We start from the raw sequence: 15,031 nt of genomic DNA on the forward strand, positions 1-15,031 counted from the left end.
ACAGTCTCGGGGAAATAAAATGTCTGTGATACCCCCGACATTTTTCGGGCACCCTCGACCCTTGTAAAACGAGAGAAAAACGAGCAGACGCGCTGCGAAACCTCGGGCAACCATCTTTGTTGGTCGTTTATCTGATTTCCCCCCTTATTATTTTCTCCAGAGATTTGCGAAAGTATTCGGTAACCGTACAAGCTTCTGCAAGAAAATTTCTATCGTTCTATTGCATTTCGATTAGATAGAAGTTGAGGAGAAGAAATGGTTCGAAGGGTCTCGGGAAAAAGAGGAACGAAGAGCAAGACGTCATCGACGATTTTTTTTTGCGACCACGAAAGAGAAAGATAGCGAGGCAGGCGTCTCGTGACCGGTTCTTCCACAATGGCGACCCAACGCAACCAGATCGGGAAGGCTCGTTCGAGCGAATCGCCTCGTGCGAGAGAGAAACCGGCGAGATCGTCACGCGACGCTCGTCAACAAGTCGGAAATTGGTATCGCCGTCAGGTAGACCGGCGAGTCTCGTCGTCCGCGTGTCTCTTACGGGACACGAAACGGTTCCGCGATGTTTCGTGCCCCGCGATCGCTCCTCTGTCTAGGAACAGACTCGATATCCCCCAACGTTCGGCAGAGAATTTTGATTCGCGATCGTCGCGTGTCCACCGGCTAACGGCTCTCGCCTCTCCTTCTGCTCGGAGTCGATGGCGAGAGAAGTTTCCACGGGCTTCCGCGACCGGTCGTTCCAAAAATAAACCTAGCGAAGAAAGTTCTATCGATTGCAATTAAGCCGGGCGATACCAGCCACGGAAAAGGCTCGCGGTCGATATTCGGCGAGCACGTTCGCCGTTAAAGGTGCGAATACACAGACGAATAACTCGCGACATTTCTTGCGGAAGCACCTTGCGGAAGCGTGTACACTTGTCAGCAAATATTACGTATACGAGGTGCGTTAGCAAAGTAATGAGACTGGCAACACTGTCCATCAACCGACAGCGCTGTTGCCTTCTACATCGGAAGGCAGTTAGGTTGAATCGTGACTTTGTTGTCCATACTCGTTTCAAGTTGCTATTGTTACTAGAAGAGTGTCGACAGGGTCTGAAGTGAAGTAGTGACTATCAAGTGCGTTACAAAAATGAAGCGGCAAAAATGTGAACAACGTTGCGCCATCAAGATTTGCGCGAAGCTTGGCGAAACCGCTACTGTAACTTATGAAAAGATAAAGGCAGCTTGTGGAGAACATTCTCTTTCCAGGGCACAAGTTTTCCGATGGCACAACTCGTTTTCCGCAGGCCGAGAAGAAGTGGATGCTGCACCACGGCAATCTCTATTAACGAATTTTTGGCAAAAAATAACATTCCTGTGGTTCCTCAGCCCCCGTATTCGTCGGATCTCAGTCCCTGTGACTTCTTTCTATTCCTCCGGATCAAAAAACACTTGAGATGGCGTCATTCTAGCACTTTGGATAATATCCAGAAGAGCGTAACCGACGAGCTGAAAGGTATTCCAGCAAAAGCCTTCCAGAAGTGCTACGAAGACTGGAAACAACGTCTCCGTCGCTGTGTAGCTGCCCAAGGGAATTATTTTGAAGGTAACAACCTTCAGGTGTAAAAAGAATACGATTCATGGTAACAAAACAATTAGTACTTTTCTAACGTGCCTCGTATATTGTTTCGCACTTTGAGAAGAACTCTGAGAAATTGTTGCTGTTGAGGGATTCACTAAAACGTCTTTGGCCATTAAAAAATACGAGGTAATCGCTGGTAGATAATGTGTCAAGGGCTCCTTACTTCGAAAGAGACGGGCGATTGCTGGCGCGTACGCGTCGATGACTCAAGGGTATACCCGCAACGCCACCACTATCTTTATGCTCCTCCGGATTTGGCTGGAGCGCCGGCGAGAATCGCCGCATGATAGGGCGAGGGTGTGAGAGAGAAAGAGACGCGGGGGAACAATAAAACGAGCGGCGTTCTTTCGACCTGACGCGACCGGAGAGTAGAACGGAGAGCACGGAGAATATTTTCAGAGCGAGCTTCTGGAATTGTCCATCCACATTGTCCTTGACTGGTTGTTGGTTCAACAACCCTCGAGTGAACGTGAAAGCAAATGATGATTATTCGGGGTTTTACCTGTTCGAGGACGAGTCCGGTCGCTGGCCACGCGCCGTGCCGAGGCCTGGCTGCGCAACCCCCAACGAGCACAGGTGAGCGAGCACCACGGACGGGGGTAGTCTCGGAACAGAGGGTGCACGTATACGCGTCTTCGGGGACAGTCGCGCGTCGACTGAAAGCTCCCTTACGGGAAACGGATTCGCGTAGGAGAACGGGAACGAGAACGACAACGGCGGCGGCGGCGGCGCCACGACGCAACCCCTTGCCAGCCAGCCAGCCAGCCAACCAACCAACCAGCCGGCGAACCATCCAGCTAGCCGGTCAGCCAGTGGTTCTCTCTCTCCCCCGCATCGACGTCGCAACCCCCTGACGAGCCTTCCCCACCATTCTTGCTAGGAAACCACGCGGGGAGGGGTTGCGTGTATCGCCACGCGCCCGACAAACTGGAGGGGGTGTCTGCTGGTGGAATTACTTCGCCTGGCAAAAACTCACCCCTCAGCCCTCTCTCCCTCTCACTCTCTCTCTCTCTTTCTGTCTCTCTAGCTACTCTTCTCTCCCGTCGATGCTCGAAGGGGTGGAAGAGTTTAGGAATATGACGAGCGAGGAGAAGAGTCTCGGTTGTTTGGGGCCGATGTACCCCGAGCCGAAGGTCGCCCGGCACAAAGAAGATAAATTGGACATTCGGGGGTTATTCCTCGCCCCGCGGAGAACATCTTCGTTTCTACCCCGCGAATCGAGTTTCGCTCAAGAACTCAACGACGATTAAAGCGTTGAAAAATTTACTCTGTCTCTGTCTCGTCGGTCCTCCGCTCGGTTCATCTGAAAATGGAAAACCGGCGAGGTTCTCTCGCTGGACAAACAAAACGGATGGGTTCGGGAATGGTTTCGGTGGAGGACGATGCACTCTGTCACGAAGGTCGCGATGACGCGGGATAAATTGGGATTTCGAGATTGCCACCGATTTCTAGACGACGGGCAGGATTGTCTCCGGCGTTGCAGTTCGTTCCTCTTTCGAACTATAATTGGAAACGCGGGAATCGCCGGGTCGGATGGATTCGCGGAATGGATTAATATTTAATCCTTGGAACGACCGAGGCAACGAGAGATGAATCATGTATCACGATCGCCAGAAATAATAGGATTTTCGGGCCGTTTTCGTCGTGTTCCGGATGGACGTGGCGCTAAGAAGGTAATCGAAAATCAAATTATTCGAACTCCGAAAACGAGGGACTTAATTACTGGTCGGGGACGCGAGCCGCGACAACGCGTCTCACGATCATGAATATAAATAAGAATGAGCGGGGGAATGAATATTGCATGATAACGGATACTAAAAGTTTCGGAAGCAAAGTTTCCCCATATTTTTGTACGGAAGTAAATTAGGATTGTAAATTAGGGTTCGACATTCGCGTAATCTTGGGAACGGATAAATCGAAAGGAGAGAGACCTAGGGTTGGCTCCGCGGATATCAGGACCGGCACTTCTCGCCGATTGGATAAAATTCGTGGGAACGGACAAAGAGGAGAGGAATATTGCATTCACCGAAGGGAACTCTAATTCTACCCTTATTAACAGGAGCGGAAGAAACGGCACTCGGTAGACAAATCTCCGCGAGGAACGAACCGATACCTTCCTATCCCCATCCAACCGGAAACGGGGAGAAAAATCGTGGAATTTGAATTTTAAATATCGCTGATTTCGTCGTCCCCAAATCTTTATGAACGCTCGGCAATATTCGTAGACTTACCGAGCTCCGAATAAAGTTAAGGGCAACACCCACCCCTGGCAGGGTTCGCAGACAACGCCGGCACATCGGTCGGTCGCGAACGTTAACTTCCGCAATCGAAACTTTCCCGTTGACGGCGCGAAAACTGCGACAGTTTTCCGCAAGCGTCGGGTCCCTTCATTCGACCCAACTTTTTTCTATTGTGTCGCGAGCCACCGGCAAAATAAATTAGAGTCTGCCAGGGTTGCAAGGGGGCGAGGAGAGAGCCGAACGAATCCGATGGCCGACGCTATTTCCTTAAGAAAACGAGCGCCCCTCGAGAGGGGAGCCGTCGAGGGGTGCGCGATGATGCGATAAAAAGTTGATCAATAGTATCGGGGGTGCGATTCGTTAACGTGCACCGAGAACGATCGAGACCGAATCTCGAGGCTGGAGGGACTCGATAAAATTCCGAGTCTCTCTGAAGGCACGGTCTCCGGTTTGTCCGAGGTCTCGGGGAACGTTCGAGTCCTCCGGATTAACGAGCCGATCGGGACTGCCGTGAATCCCGAGGACACAATGCGAGCCAGCGTCCCGAAAACATGAATATTCACCTCTCCGTCGAGCCTGGAAACCGACGCGCTCCGTCTTCGTCTCGTCTTCCCTTCGTCTGCCGGAGAAATACGAAACCAGGGGCGGCGATAGTTCGATTCGCGGTCGCGCTCTCCTTCAGAAGGGATAAAGATTCGCCGGATTTCGAGGGCGGGGGGAAGAGGGGATGACGGCGACGCGATGGTTCATTCCGCGAACGAGATGAGTTCGGTGCACCAGAGCCCGGACCAGGGAAACCGGTTCTACCGAGCGGGCTGAAGGATGGTCGCGGTGGTGCCCGGAGGAGGCGAGCAACTTCTCGACGTTGGCGCGACGAACGAGCGGAAGATCGATCGCCTCCGTGCAACGCCGACGACGAATCTCGCGTGTCGTGTAATTTCGACCGCCACAGCTCAAATCGACTCAAGCCGACTCGACCAGACCCTCGAGGAAACCCATAAATCCGCGGTCCGCCGGAAACGCTGCCCCGCGAGCAAAGACGGTCCACGTATGACCGATAATTTGTCCCGGGCTCGTATAAATACCGGCAGTCCTTTATTGGCTGCTCTCGCCCCGGTCTCTCGCGATCAAGGCCCTCTAGTTACGAGCCAGACGTGCCGCGACTGCGACGAAATTTCGTTGGAGTCCCGCCAAGCTTCTTTGATTAAAAGAGAGGATATTGTTTCGCGTCCGCTCGCTACGACAACTCGCTGAGAGAACCTAAAGCACCCGCTCCGACTTTGTTAGCACTTCGCTGAAAAACCGCGGCCTAACTATTACGACCCTTCTACAACGATGCTGGTTTTCGAACCTCTTCGTGTAGGAGGTGGGAGAGGGAACGAACATCCTTGTCCTGGTCCTCGATCCTGGATAGTTCGACGGCTAATGACGCAGAAGGGAATATAATCTCGCCGCGAGACGAGATTGATACGGTGAACCAATTTGAAGTCACTTAGGCGAACGTGCCCGGCTGCTAATCGAATGACTCGCCTCCTAATTATCGTGGCCTCTTACCTGCAACAGAAAAGAGAAGCAATTATTGGAAGCTCTAGAATGGAGGAGCCTACGTTCAGGGATCGTGCGACGCGACGTTTCGACGACTCGGTGCGCGGAATCCGAGAAAGACCGGCTAGTAAACATATCGATTACCCGGCTGCGACCCGGCTCTCTCGCTCTTTCTCGCGATACTCGACGGAACGTATAACAAAGCGCTTACGAGGGGTCCGCCGCGCCAAGATTTACCGACTGGCATGAAACATTAATTTTTCTCGGGCGCACGTTCCCGTAACCCGTTTTCCATTTCACGGTGCGGGAAGATACAGGAAAAGTAAGAACGAAAAAGACGTACGAGATCGAAACACAAACCGTCGCGCCTCTATAATGGATGATTTACGCCCGTGGACGTTCTCCGAACGAGTAAAATGTCCGCCGATCTTCGAGCTGTGTTCTCCGAGGTGGAGTTAAAAAATGTAATAGGCCAAATACGGCGGGGGACAGACAAGCGCGCGGTCTACGAGTTGAATTTTTCCGTGACGCGAGACGGTAAGAGAGCCTCGCCGGGGCGACATTGATCGTCTCGGTGAACGCCGCTGCCAGTAAACGAATCTAATTTCAGTCTCCGCTTCCCGTGAACCTATATTTCATACGCGATACCGTGGCAGCCGCCGTGTGAGTCACACGCGCCCGGCAGAGGCAAACCATTGCGTTAATAGTGTCACAGAACGATGCGTCGCGCGTCGCTCGCAGTAACGAGGCATCGAGATTTCCGTCCGCGTGACGCAATCGTCGACGGACGATAAAATCCCGTGTCCCACCGGCGAACGGTCTTATCTCTCGAAACCTACTTCCCCGGATAGGAAGCTGTGACAGCGTACCATGATCCTCATGACTAACTCTAAACAACTTTTCTGGTTCCATCGTGCCAGCGATACGTTTATGCAGACGACACGTTACACACGTGTCGAGTGACGTCACTCCATCGTCCATTTGCTCGATCCTCGTCGTTCGTCTTTCTTCCCCGTCCTCGCGACGACACCGGCCCACTTCCGAGAACCTCATGTGATCCTAAATTATCGCGTTCCCGTGTTTGTCCCGCTTCGCGGGTGTGTCACGATCCGAGGGATTCCGCTCCTACGAAAGATGAGTAATCGAGAGCCACCGTTCTCCTTCCCGTGGGAGGAATAGCGATCGGTTCCACGTTAGGATCGAGTCGGTTCTCGCGAGGCGAAAGCTGTCCCCGTCGACGCAATGAATTTTCATCGAGGATCCCGGAAACTTCGACTTCTCGACACCCCGCCCTCTCCGAGATCGCGGACTAAGAAGCTTGATAAGTCGGTTTAACGGCCGACTTTTAATGCGACGCCCGAAACCGGTCGGTTCTTTTCGCCCGGGGGAAGCTGCGAGGCGATTATTCTCGCTCCACGGTTTGGACCGGATCGAGCACCATGGGCAGATACGCTTGGGGAACTCGGATTTAACTCGGGAACGCTATGGCGCACCAAGTTTTCACTGATCTCTAAAGTACAGACATGCCTCGACTTTTTGAATTACGTCGACTACCTTAGAACCAATTATGTAGAACGTAACTGTAGAGTACGACTGTATCAAGATTCAACTGAGATTTCTATCGCTGCGAGCGCCGCAAAAGTGCTTTCCGATGACGAGGTCAACCGTCAAGCTCCGTTCACGGGTTAAGACAGCACGTCAAAGCGGCGCGGCACCGTCGAGCTCGCTTAATTACGATAGAGGGTTCGACAGAGCCAGTGCCCCATTCCGGCGAGTTCTGATGAACGTTCAGGAGAAGCCAATTGAAAAATAGCGGTCCCGTGTGTACACAGGTCTTCATCCGGATGTCTCTTGGCAGAGGGAAGTCGTGAATCCTCCGCGCTTTTAAGTATGTAAAATTAATTAACGTTAATTAACGTTCGCTGCGAACGAGTTCGTGGCTCGAATACACCGCGGAGATTGCCACCCCTGCAGGGACCCCATTAAAAACGGCCGGGGCTATTTGTTTTACCGTCCACGTGCGGGCCGGAGGCCTCTGAAGATCCGCCCCGTCGTCACCGAAAATTCGATTGCCCCGCGATTCCGGGAGAGTGTGATCATTATCTCACGGACAGGGTCTCTCGCAGTACTCGAAACGGTTTAACGCTTCCAGTGCCAATCCAGCAGCCTCGGAAAATCCCATAAAGTGGAAGCAATTTATTGAATGAGATAGAAATTAAATCGTAAATCTGAGCGAATACTTTCGTCTCCCATTTCAGGGTTTCGACCACCATTTTGCGGACGGAGTCGGCTCTCTCGTGAAAGGGTGAAGAAGAGAAAGATAAAGAACTCGCTCCAAGTAACCGCAGGTTCGACGGGGGACAGGTCGGAAGACTTTCCTCTCGTTCTTCTCATTCTCGGCGGAGATAACGACCGGAGAGCCACGGAATCGACGCGCGAGCTTCGACTATCTCTCGAATAAGATGGCCACGGTTGATCCCGACGAGTAAATCGCCTTCGCGGGTAGCTCCGTGCCAAGTTGCGGCGTCTGGGCAAGTCGCCGCCGAGGCTAGACTCTCGAGGCGTTTCCTCGTTTCGACTCGGACCTCGGTGAATCAGTGGAAACGCCGTGTAACGACCCGGCCGTTGGCGGAACAGAGGCGGAACACCGCGAGCAAGCGAGCACACGCTCGCAGCCACGCTTCACAAGCGTAGTCGTAACGACGACCGAGGTTCTTCGCGAGACCAGGATGCTCGAGGATCCTCGCCTCATCCCTCAATTTTACGAGAGTCCTCGGCTCTCGCGTTTCGAGTCACAGCGTTCCTGTATCGGGACTGACGCATCGCTCAGGAACGTTGATTGTGATTCCGCTTTATCGAGCGCTTAATGATGACGGCAAATATTTGCACGGGGACAGGCTAGATTCCGATAAGACCATCGGTGGCAGTCGCGCGTGAGTCAGCCTTATCGTATTCGATTCGCGACAAGCCAACACGCTGGCCTGTTTAGGCAATCGTGTCGCGAAAACCTTCGCTGTGAACTCCACGTAGACACGCTTAGGGGAAAGGTCGCCGGGCGATTAGAACCGGAACAACAGTGGGAAGCGACGAGAACGGGTTTCGAATTTTTCGGGGTTCAAGGAGTCACCGATTTTTCCACGCTGCCCCGCCGAGAGATCCGCAATTTTGATTAAAACCACTGATGGCTCTCGGACCATTTGCTGTACTCGTGGGAAGCGGTCCGGTAATGGCCCCGGCGGCACCGCGGCCAACGAAGAAAAACAAATTCTCGCCGTGATACACGTCCCCGAGGCGTCCATGAATTTTAATGGTCGACCGAACGAACGCAATTTACAGCGCGCATAAACACCGGCCGTACTTTTCCGCGCGCCGCTTGATTAAAATATTAATCGCGCGACAGATGCGGCCGAAAACGCGGAAAACGGGGACGTACGTTGCGAGCGCGCGTAGCCCGGTTAACGAGCGGAAACCCGTCGCCGGAAAAAATACAGAAAGAAACGCACGCCGAGCGGAACTTCGACGACCACCCTGTTGCACGGAATAACTTAGCGATACAATTTGCTTTGCTGGCGGACGCACACGCCGCGCCGACCGCGGCCCTCGTATTGTTCGAGCCGCGTGACAGCGCTAATTGGAGCTTGACTTTGCTCAATGGCCGCGATGAAATATCGATTAGTCCAATTAAAAGACTTCCGGCTCCCGGATCCGTCGCGGGAATTGCCGGGCTCGCGTTCCGGCTGCGCCGCGAATTAAAATAGCTGCGGGGCTCGATGTGGTGACGTGTGTACCGTGTGTTCCCTTCCCTCGACCTTTGTATCCAATCTTTCCCATCAATCTCCGCGCACGCTGAAATTGTTTTTACAGAGTACGAACAGTCCGTGGATCTTCATGCAGAATAAAAATATTCTGCGGCAACTGTACGAAACAGGGCCAAGTATTCTTTCCGTAATCATTTTAGCGAGTACTCAATAATACATTGATGAAATTGCACCTACCCATTGTTGGCATACATGCATAAAATCCGCAGTCTAGTTCTGAAAGCATGCAGCATGCGAATTAGGGTGGATCTTAGCTATACTTGACGAAAATTTTGACCCCGTATCCCAGAATTGTGACAAATGTTGAGAAAATGATCTGGAAAAAATTTGGGGCCGATTGGATTTTTAAAGATTTTTAAAAAACTCCCTTAATACATGTAGGGAGAAACACCTGGTCAATCCCTCCATGATTAATTGCATTTTTAAGACGCATTGAAGACTGCTTGTTCCCCTGTTCGTGACCAGCGGGACGTACAGGGTGGTCCATTTATCTTGAGACAGTCAATTATCACGGAAACCAGCAGGAATATGAAAAAATGTTTTATATAAAATATTCTTCATATGAAGGGGCACATTTAATGGTGCTTTTTACTGTACGAGAGCACTTCGAATCCTGACAATTTACATCACTCTTTGCGATTCGTTCGAACTGGTGTTACGCTATTATCCTTGAGAGCTCAGATAAATAAGGGAATAAATAATATTAAACGCGGCTGCCAGAAACTATAGTATAATTCACGCGCGTGTCTAGCTAAACGACCGTGATATGGACCCTCCTCTCGCGTGTCACGGGCTTAATGTATTTTCTTGCCGGCGCTCGCGGAGCGTGTTTCACAAGATGATACACGTCGACGCTTTCCTTTGTCGACTCGGCTACGTTGTCGTTGCGAAACCGTCGGTATCCAGCCGCTCCGTGCTGGCCGAGTCTCAGCCAATTCCTCATCGGCGCAACATTAAATTACACCAGACTATTATCCAGGTAAATAGAGGTGACGGGCGATAGTCGCTCGCGACGCAACGCCGCGAGATTAAGAGACGCGACGCGTTATCAGCCCGCGACGAGGAGAAAGCAACCGTTTCTGACGAGGAGCTGCTTCTTCGTAGCGTGTCCAGAAAAATTGCCGCGTTCCACGGCTATCCCGAATAATCCGAGGGCCCCGAGACGATGGAGACGTTCGCTGCTAAATATTCATCGATCTCTGGAACCTCGGCGAGAATTCCAGACGGGGGAACGCCGGGACTCGATGATATTCGTATAAACTGAATTATCGGACAATTTCGGGGACCGCCCGATTCCTTTTCCGCGCGGACATTCCGTCGCGGGAACGTCGGCCACGATATCCAGATTACTAATCCAATTTCTGGTTACCGAAAACAGCTACCGATCTCGTATTCCAGCTCTTTGCTCTCGGAGACCTTTATCGATTTCATCGTGAAATAATAATGTCGGACAGTTGGATTCAAACCCAATCCGTGTCGTTAACCGGCGAGCAAGCGACGACAAAATACCCAGCTGTATGTACATATTTCCATATCAGAATCAGCGACCATTCATCGTGAGCGAACGGAAGTCGTTTTTTTCGTCGCGGCGTGAAACACGGAACGGTGGCGTAATTCCATTGATAAATTATTTATCGAGCTGTTGGATCTCTTTCACGTCGCGTTTATCAACGGCGACGGCCGCGACTGAGCGGCGAGGATGAACGCACGCGGTAGATCCGTAATGCGTTTACCGCGTCACGATGAAAATGCATAATCTTTCATTAGCGGGACTCGGCGGAACTATAACTGGCCGGTGCACTCAGGCAGCAGCCGACGGCTGAGCGTCTGAGCGTAGCACCTACGCGATGCTCTTCTCCTTTTCTACCTCTCCATCTCTCTTCCCTTTCGCGCAGCGTGTAAAAGCGTCTGCCCGTCATTCTGGGATCAATAGCACCGAGGACTTTTATCGCCGAGATAAATTACGCTCCCGGATAAGGAGACACCTTCGCGAGCTTCGGCTGCAGTAAACGAACAAGCCCGTAAAAAGGAAACCAGAGAGAGAGAGAGAGAGAGAGAGAGAGAGAGAGAGAGAGAGAGAGAGAGAGAGAAAGGAAAGAGAGAAGAAAGGTGTAGGCCCGCCTCGCCGGAAGGGAATCGCCGCTCGGAACAAATTTAATATCCCATCCCCCTTTCAAGGACACGTTAACTCGAACAGAAACGTAATTGAACGAGGAATCGAACGGGCTCCCTTTGATTGCGAGAACGCGCCCGGCCCACGGGGTCGGTTTATTCGATATTACGGTGTGTAATTTCACTTGTTTCCAATTAGGATCCGCCGCGTCTCTCGATACACTCCATTCCCATGGCTCACGGGCGTTTCATGGGAGTCTTAAAGGCCCGTCGAAGATTCGAGGCGGTGCGATGCGACGTGGATCGCGAATTCAGCCCAAGAATTTACAGTTGCGCCAGTGTGAACATAGCTTAACACATTTAAATAACAATCTCCGCGAAGAAGGGTTCGAAGCTGCCCCTAGACCCGTCCGACTTGCCCTTGACTCTCCCCCCTCATCGATCCGTCTGCCGAAACTATTTGATTAGGGATCGTCTTAATTAAAGGCGTCCACCCTCTAATTCCCCGCGCTATCGCTTTATCTGATCGTTCAAAGTCGCCGCTTCATTGAGACGAGGCCGGGACCCCGGGTATTCAGACGTATCGGCGGAATCTCGCCGCCCTTAATTAGAAGAGCCACGTCGTACTTTCGCGTGGCGATCCGATCGTTAATTAGCATCGAAAACGCGGCCACCGGATTTTTCTCTCCGCTCGAAAACGAAAATCGCGAGAGCTCGAGATCTAGCCGACGCAACGGCGGAATTGAGCACGGGATTGAACGTTAATCCTTAATTCGCCCTGGAAGCCGACGTTTCGAAATGGATTTTATCTCACTGCGAAAATCGGAGTGACGGGGCTCCGCCACTGATCATAACGTATTTACAACGAGCCGGGTATTTTCGGTGCTTCCGGCATCGATTTTCAGATTGCAATCCGTCTCCGCTGTCCCGTTCGCCGCGAGCTATTGTCGAAGCTGGCTTCTGCCGGAATAATTTACGGTTCGACCGAACGTGGACACCTCTGCCGCGTAATAGGCATAGTACTCTTCCTGTTCCAGTAGATCGTTCAGATGACGAAATCCTGTCGGACGTTTGCATCATAACACAATTTGCATCGGTGCCAGGAAAACAGCACGCGTGCACGCTAATGACGCGAACGAGCTAATTGCGGCCACGGACCGAAAAATAACCGGGTTTCGATCGGCTGAGGGGGGACTGCTCGAGTGGGTAGACACCCTTCGCGGCGGAATACGTTCGTATTTCTTCGGTTGTTACCCTTTGCCATCGACCGTCTGCGGGGCGCGTGTCCTGGGGCAAGGACCTTCGCTCCTCGTATATCCCGTGAACCGTTCGAGGCGTCTCGTCGCTCCGGGACACGACGGAAAAACTGTCTCGCATCATTTTGAAATTTATACGAGCGCCGCGACGGAATATTTTATTTCCCCCAGGTGATGCTTTCCTCGGAGCGAGAGGAGAGCGAGGAAAGCGAGGAGAGTCGTTCCTTCTCCCAGGTGAAATTAATAAAAGAGTCTTCGCTCGGAGGGTTAAACGAGGCGTAACGAGCCTCGGACAAAGGTAAGGGTGACTTCGAAGCGGGCCCGAAACCCGCAGAAATAGAAAGTAGAGAGAGAGACCTGGCATCTAATTAAACAAGATATCAAAAAAACACAAGCCTGCCGACGCTGCCACGTTTGTTCAACCACCTGTTTCAACCCTTCTCAATTCCCATCCGCCTCTCGACGACGAAACCACCTTCCTCCGTCAGTCTCTTTTTCCCCTGTCTGCCGCCGCGAGAGCCTACCCATCCAGAAATCAAATAGTTTTCAGACGTCCGACAAGATTTCGCTCCTGCGTCCTGCCGTTCCTCCCACGCGGAAATCGATTCCTCGCGGCAATTTGCGTAACAGCGCGGCAGCCGAGTCTAGCGTTCCGTCGTCGCGTCGGGACTATAACGCTATATCAATTAGCTCATTAGCCCCGGCTTACACTAGAGATTCTGTTATGTCGTTCAGAATAACGATAGGATCATTAGAACTTACAAGGGAGCCACCATAATTAGCCGACTTCGATAGCACACAGCTTCCTGAAGACGCGTGGAGAATACTCGACGCAGAAATCATTCGGAGACGTAAATTCCAAGCCTGTCTCTCGTTCGAACGTCTTGCACGAATATAATACATAGGGCAAAGTGCCCAAATATAGTATAGTCCCCTATTATGGCACTATGTACCTTATATCTTGTAAAGGAGAAGTCGCACTCTAGTGAGAATATCCTCAAACAATAGTTTACCATGATTAGTCAACAGTGTGCAGTGCAATCGCACCATTCTATAGATTTCAGTATCGATCCTCCGCCAGTTGTGTCTCCACGTGTTGAATATTTCTGTGGTTAGATTTTCGATTGTCTTTTTCGAGGAAGGTAAGTGATTTCGAAATATTTGAACATATCTATAGTTTCAATTTATTTATATTAACGTTTGCGAACTGTTGGTGTGGGCTGAAATTCATTTTCTCTTTGTCAGTAGCTAGTATTATCAGTCCACGGGGAGTTCCCAATACATATGGCACTACCAATGGTTCCCTAATATGGGTATAGCAATTGACATTCTTGGTGTGGGTGCCGAATATGGCACTAGGTGTCATATTAGAGACTCGAGGTGTACCATATTAAGAACCCGTTTCGCTGAAACCTGCAAATGACACACCACAAAAAAAAATATTTTTCCCAAGCTGTATTAATTTTTTAACAAACTTGACTCCAGAATCTTATATGGAGGAAATGCATCTACAACTGCATAAAATATTTGGGCACTTTACCCTATCTATATCCGTCGATCCTATCGCAGATTCTATCAGGTCCGAGATAAAATCCGCGGAATGTAGCAATCAATGGGACCACGGTCGAGCCGGCTCGAGTGTAGGGTCAGGTGTACGCCGGCGTCCTCGCAGCCTAATCCAATTCATGAAATGCACTTTGTCGCGGCGCACGTGCACAACAGCGTCTTACGTAAACGTATGCTGCGACTTAGCGTCGACGCGGACGACAGAATGCAGCTGAAAACCAATTCAGACGCAATAGCGTGACTTATTGCTGCGTTTAGCGACCGCGTGATCGCCGAGTTTCGTTCCGTCTCGTTCCATCGCGAACAGATGATCCGGTAACGAAGAACAATTTTCCGCGGGAGCGGAACGATTAACGACACGCCGCGCCGCGTTTTCCGCGGAAACTTTTAATCCCCCGAGTTGGCCGTGGCTCTCGATGATCGGCACGCGAGAACCAGCTACGAATTTCATGCATATATTCCTCGACACGCGCGCGGTATTTCCCGAACGCGTTGTCACATCGCTTCCGCGGATTCGACGGTCTTCCGCTGAGCAAAAATTCCTCGCATATATCGCGAGCTCCCGTTCGCCGTCGGCCGCAACAGTTCGACGGTTTTACTCCGACGTCCCTGTCGATCAACGTTCCCTACCGGATTACACCGGGTAGCAAAGGGCAACGCGGCTGTCGATGGAAGCCGCCGACTGATTTACAAGCGCCGTCCGCGGAAAGCTCTCCCCGCAGGGTAATGGATTTCTCTCTTTCTCGGCCGTCTCTATTCGGACGCGTTTCAACCCGTGAATCGTCCGCGTCAGAACGGTAATAAAACGCGAAGTTCCAGGGACGTGGCAGCGCGCGGCATCCGCCCGGAGACTCGCGAGATCCCCCCGCGCGAACGGAT

At 51.7% G+C, this 15,031-nt stretch overlaps 1 protein-coding gene across 5 annotated transcripts in view; it reads right to left on the reverse strand.

Annotated features, from left to right (window-relative positions):
* Gckiii (Germinal centre kinase III) overlaps positions 1 to 15,031 on the reverse strand; it is a 93,395-nt gene that overhangs the window by 64,837 nt on the left and 13,527 nt on the right. Inside the window, exon 2 of one of the 5 annotated variants that reach the window (XM_076428771.1) lies at positions 2,118 to 5,409. The exons of 3 other annotated variants lie outside the window; for them this stretch is intronic. In XM_076428771.1, the coding sequence (XP_076284886.1) occupies positions 2,118 to 2,408 (291 nt within the window). In that variant the 5' untranslated portion in view covers positions 2,409 to 5,409. Of the gene's footprint in view, positions 1 to 2,117; positions 5,410 to 15,031 lie in introns of those variants that run through there. One more of the 5 variants, XM_076428773.1, reaches the window with a different exon arrangement.

Source organism: Lasioglossum baleicum, chromosome 8, assembly GCF_051020765.1.
Source record: "Lasioglossum baleicum chromosome 8, iyLasBale1, whole genome shotgun sequence".
In the NCBI taxonomy this organism is placed as follows: Eukaryota; Metazoa; Arthropoda; class Insecta; order Hymenoptera; family Halictidae; genus Lasioglossum; species Lasioglossum baleicum.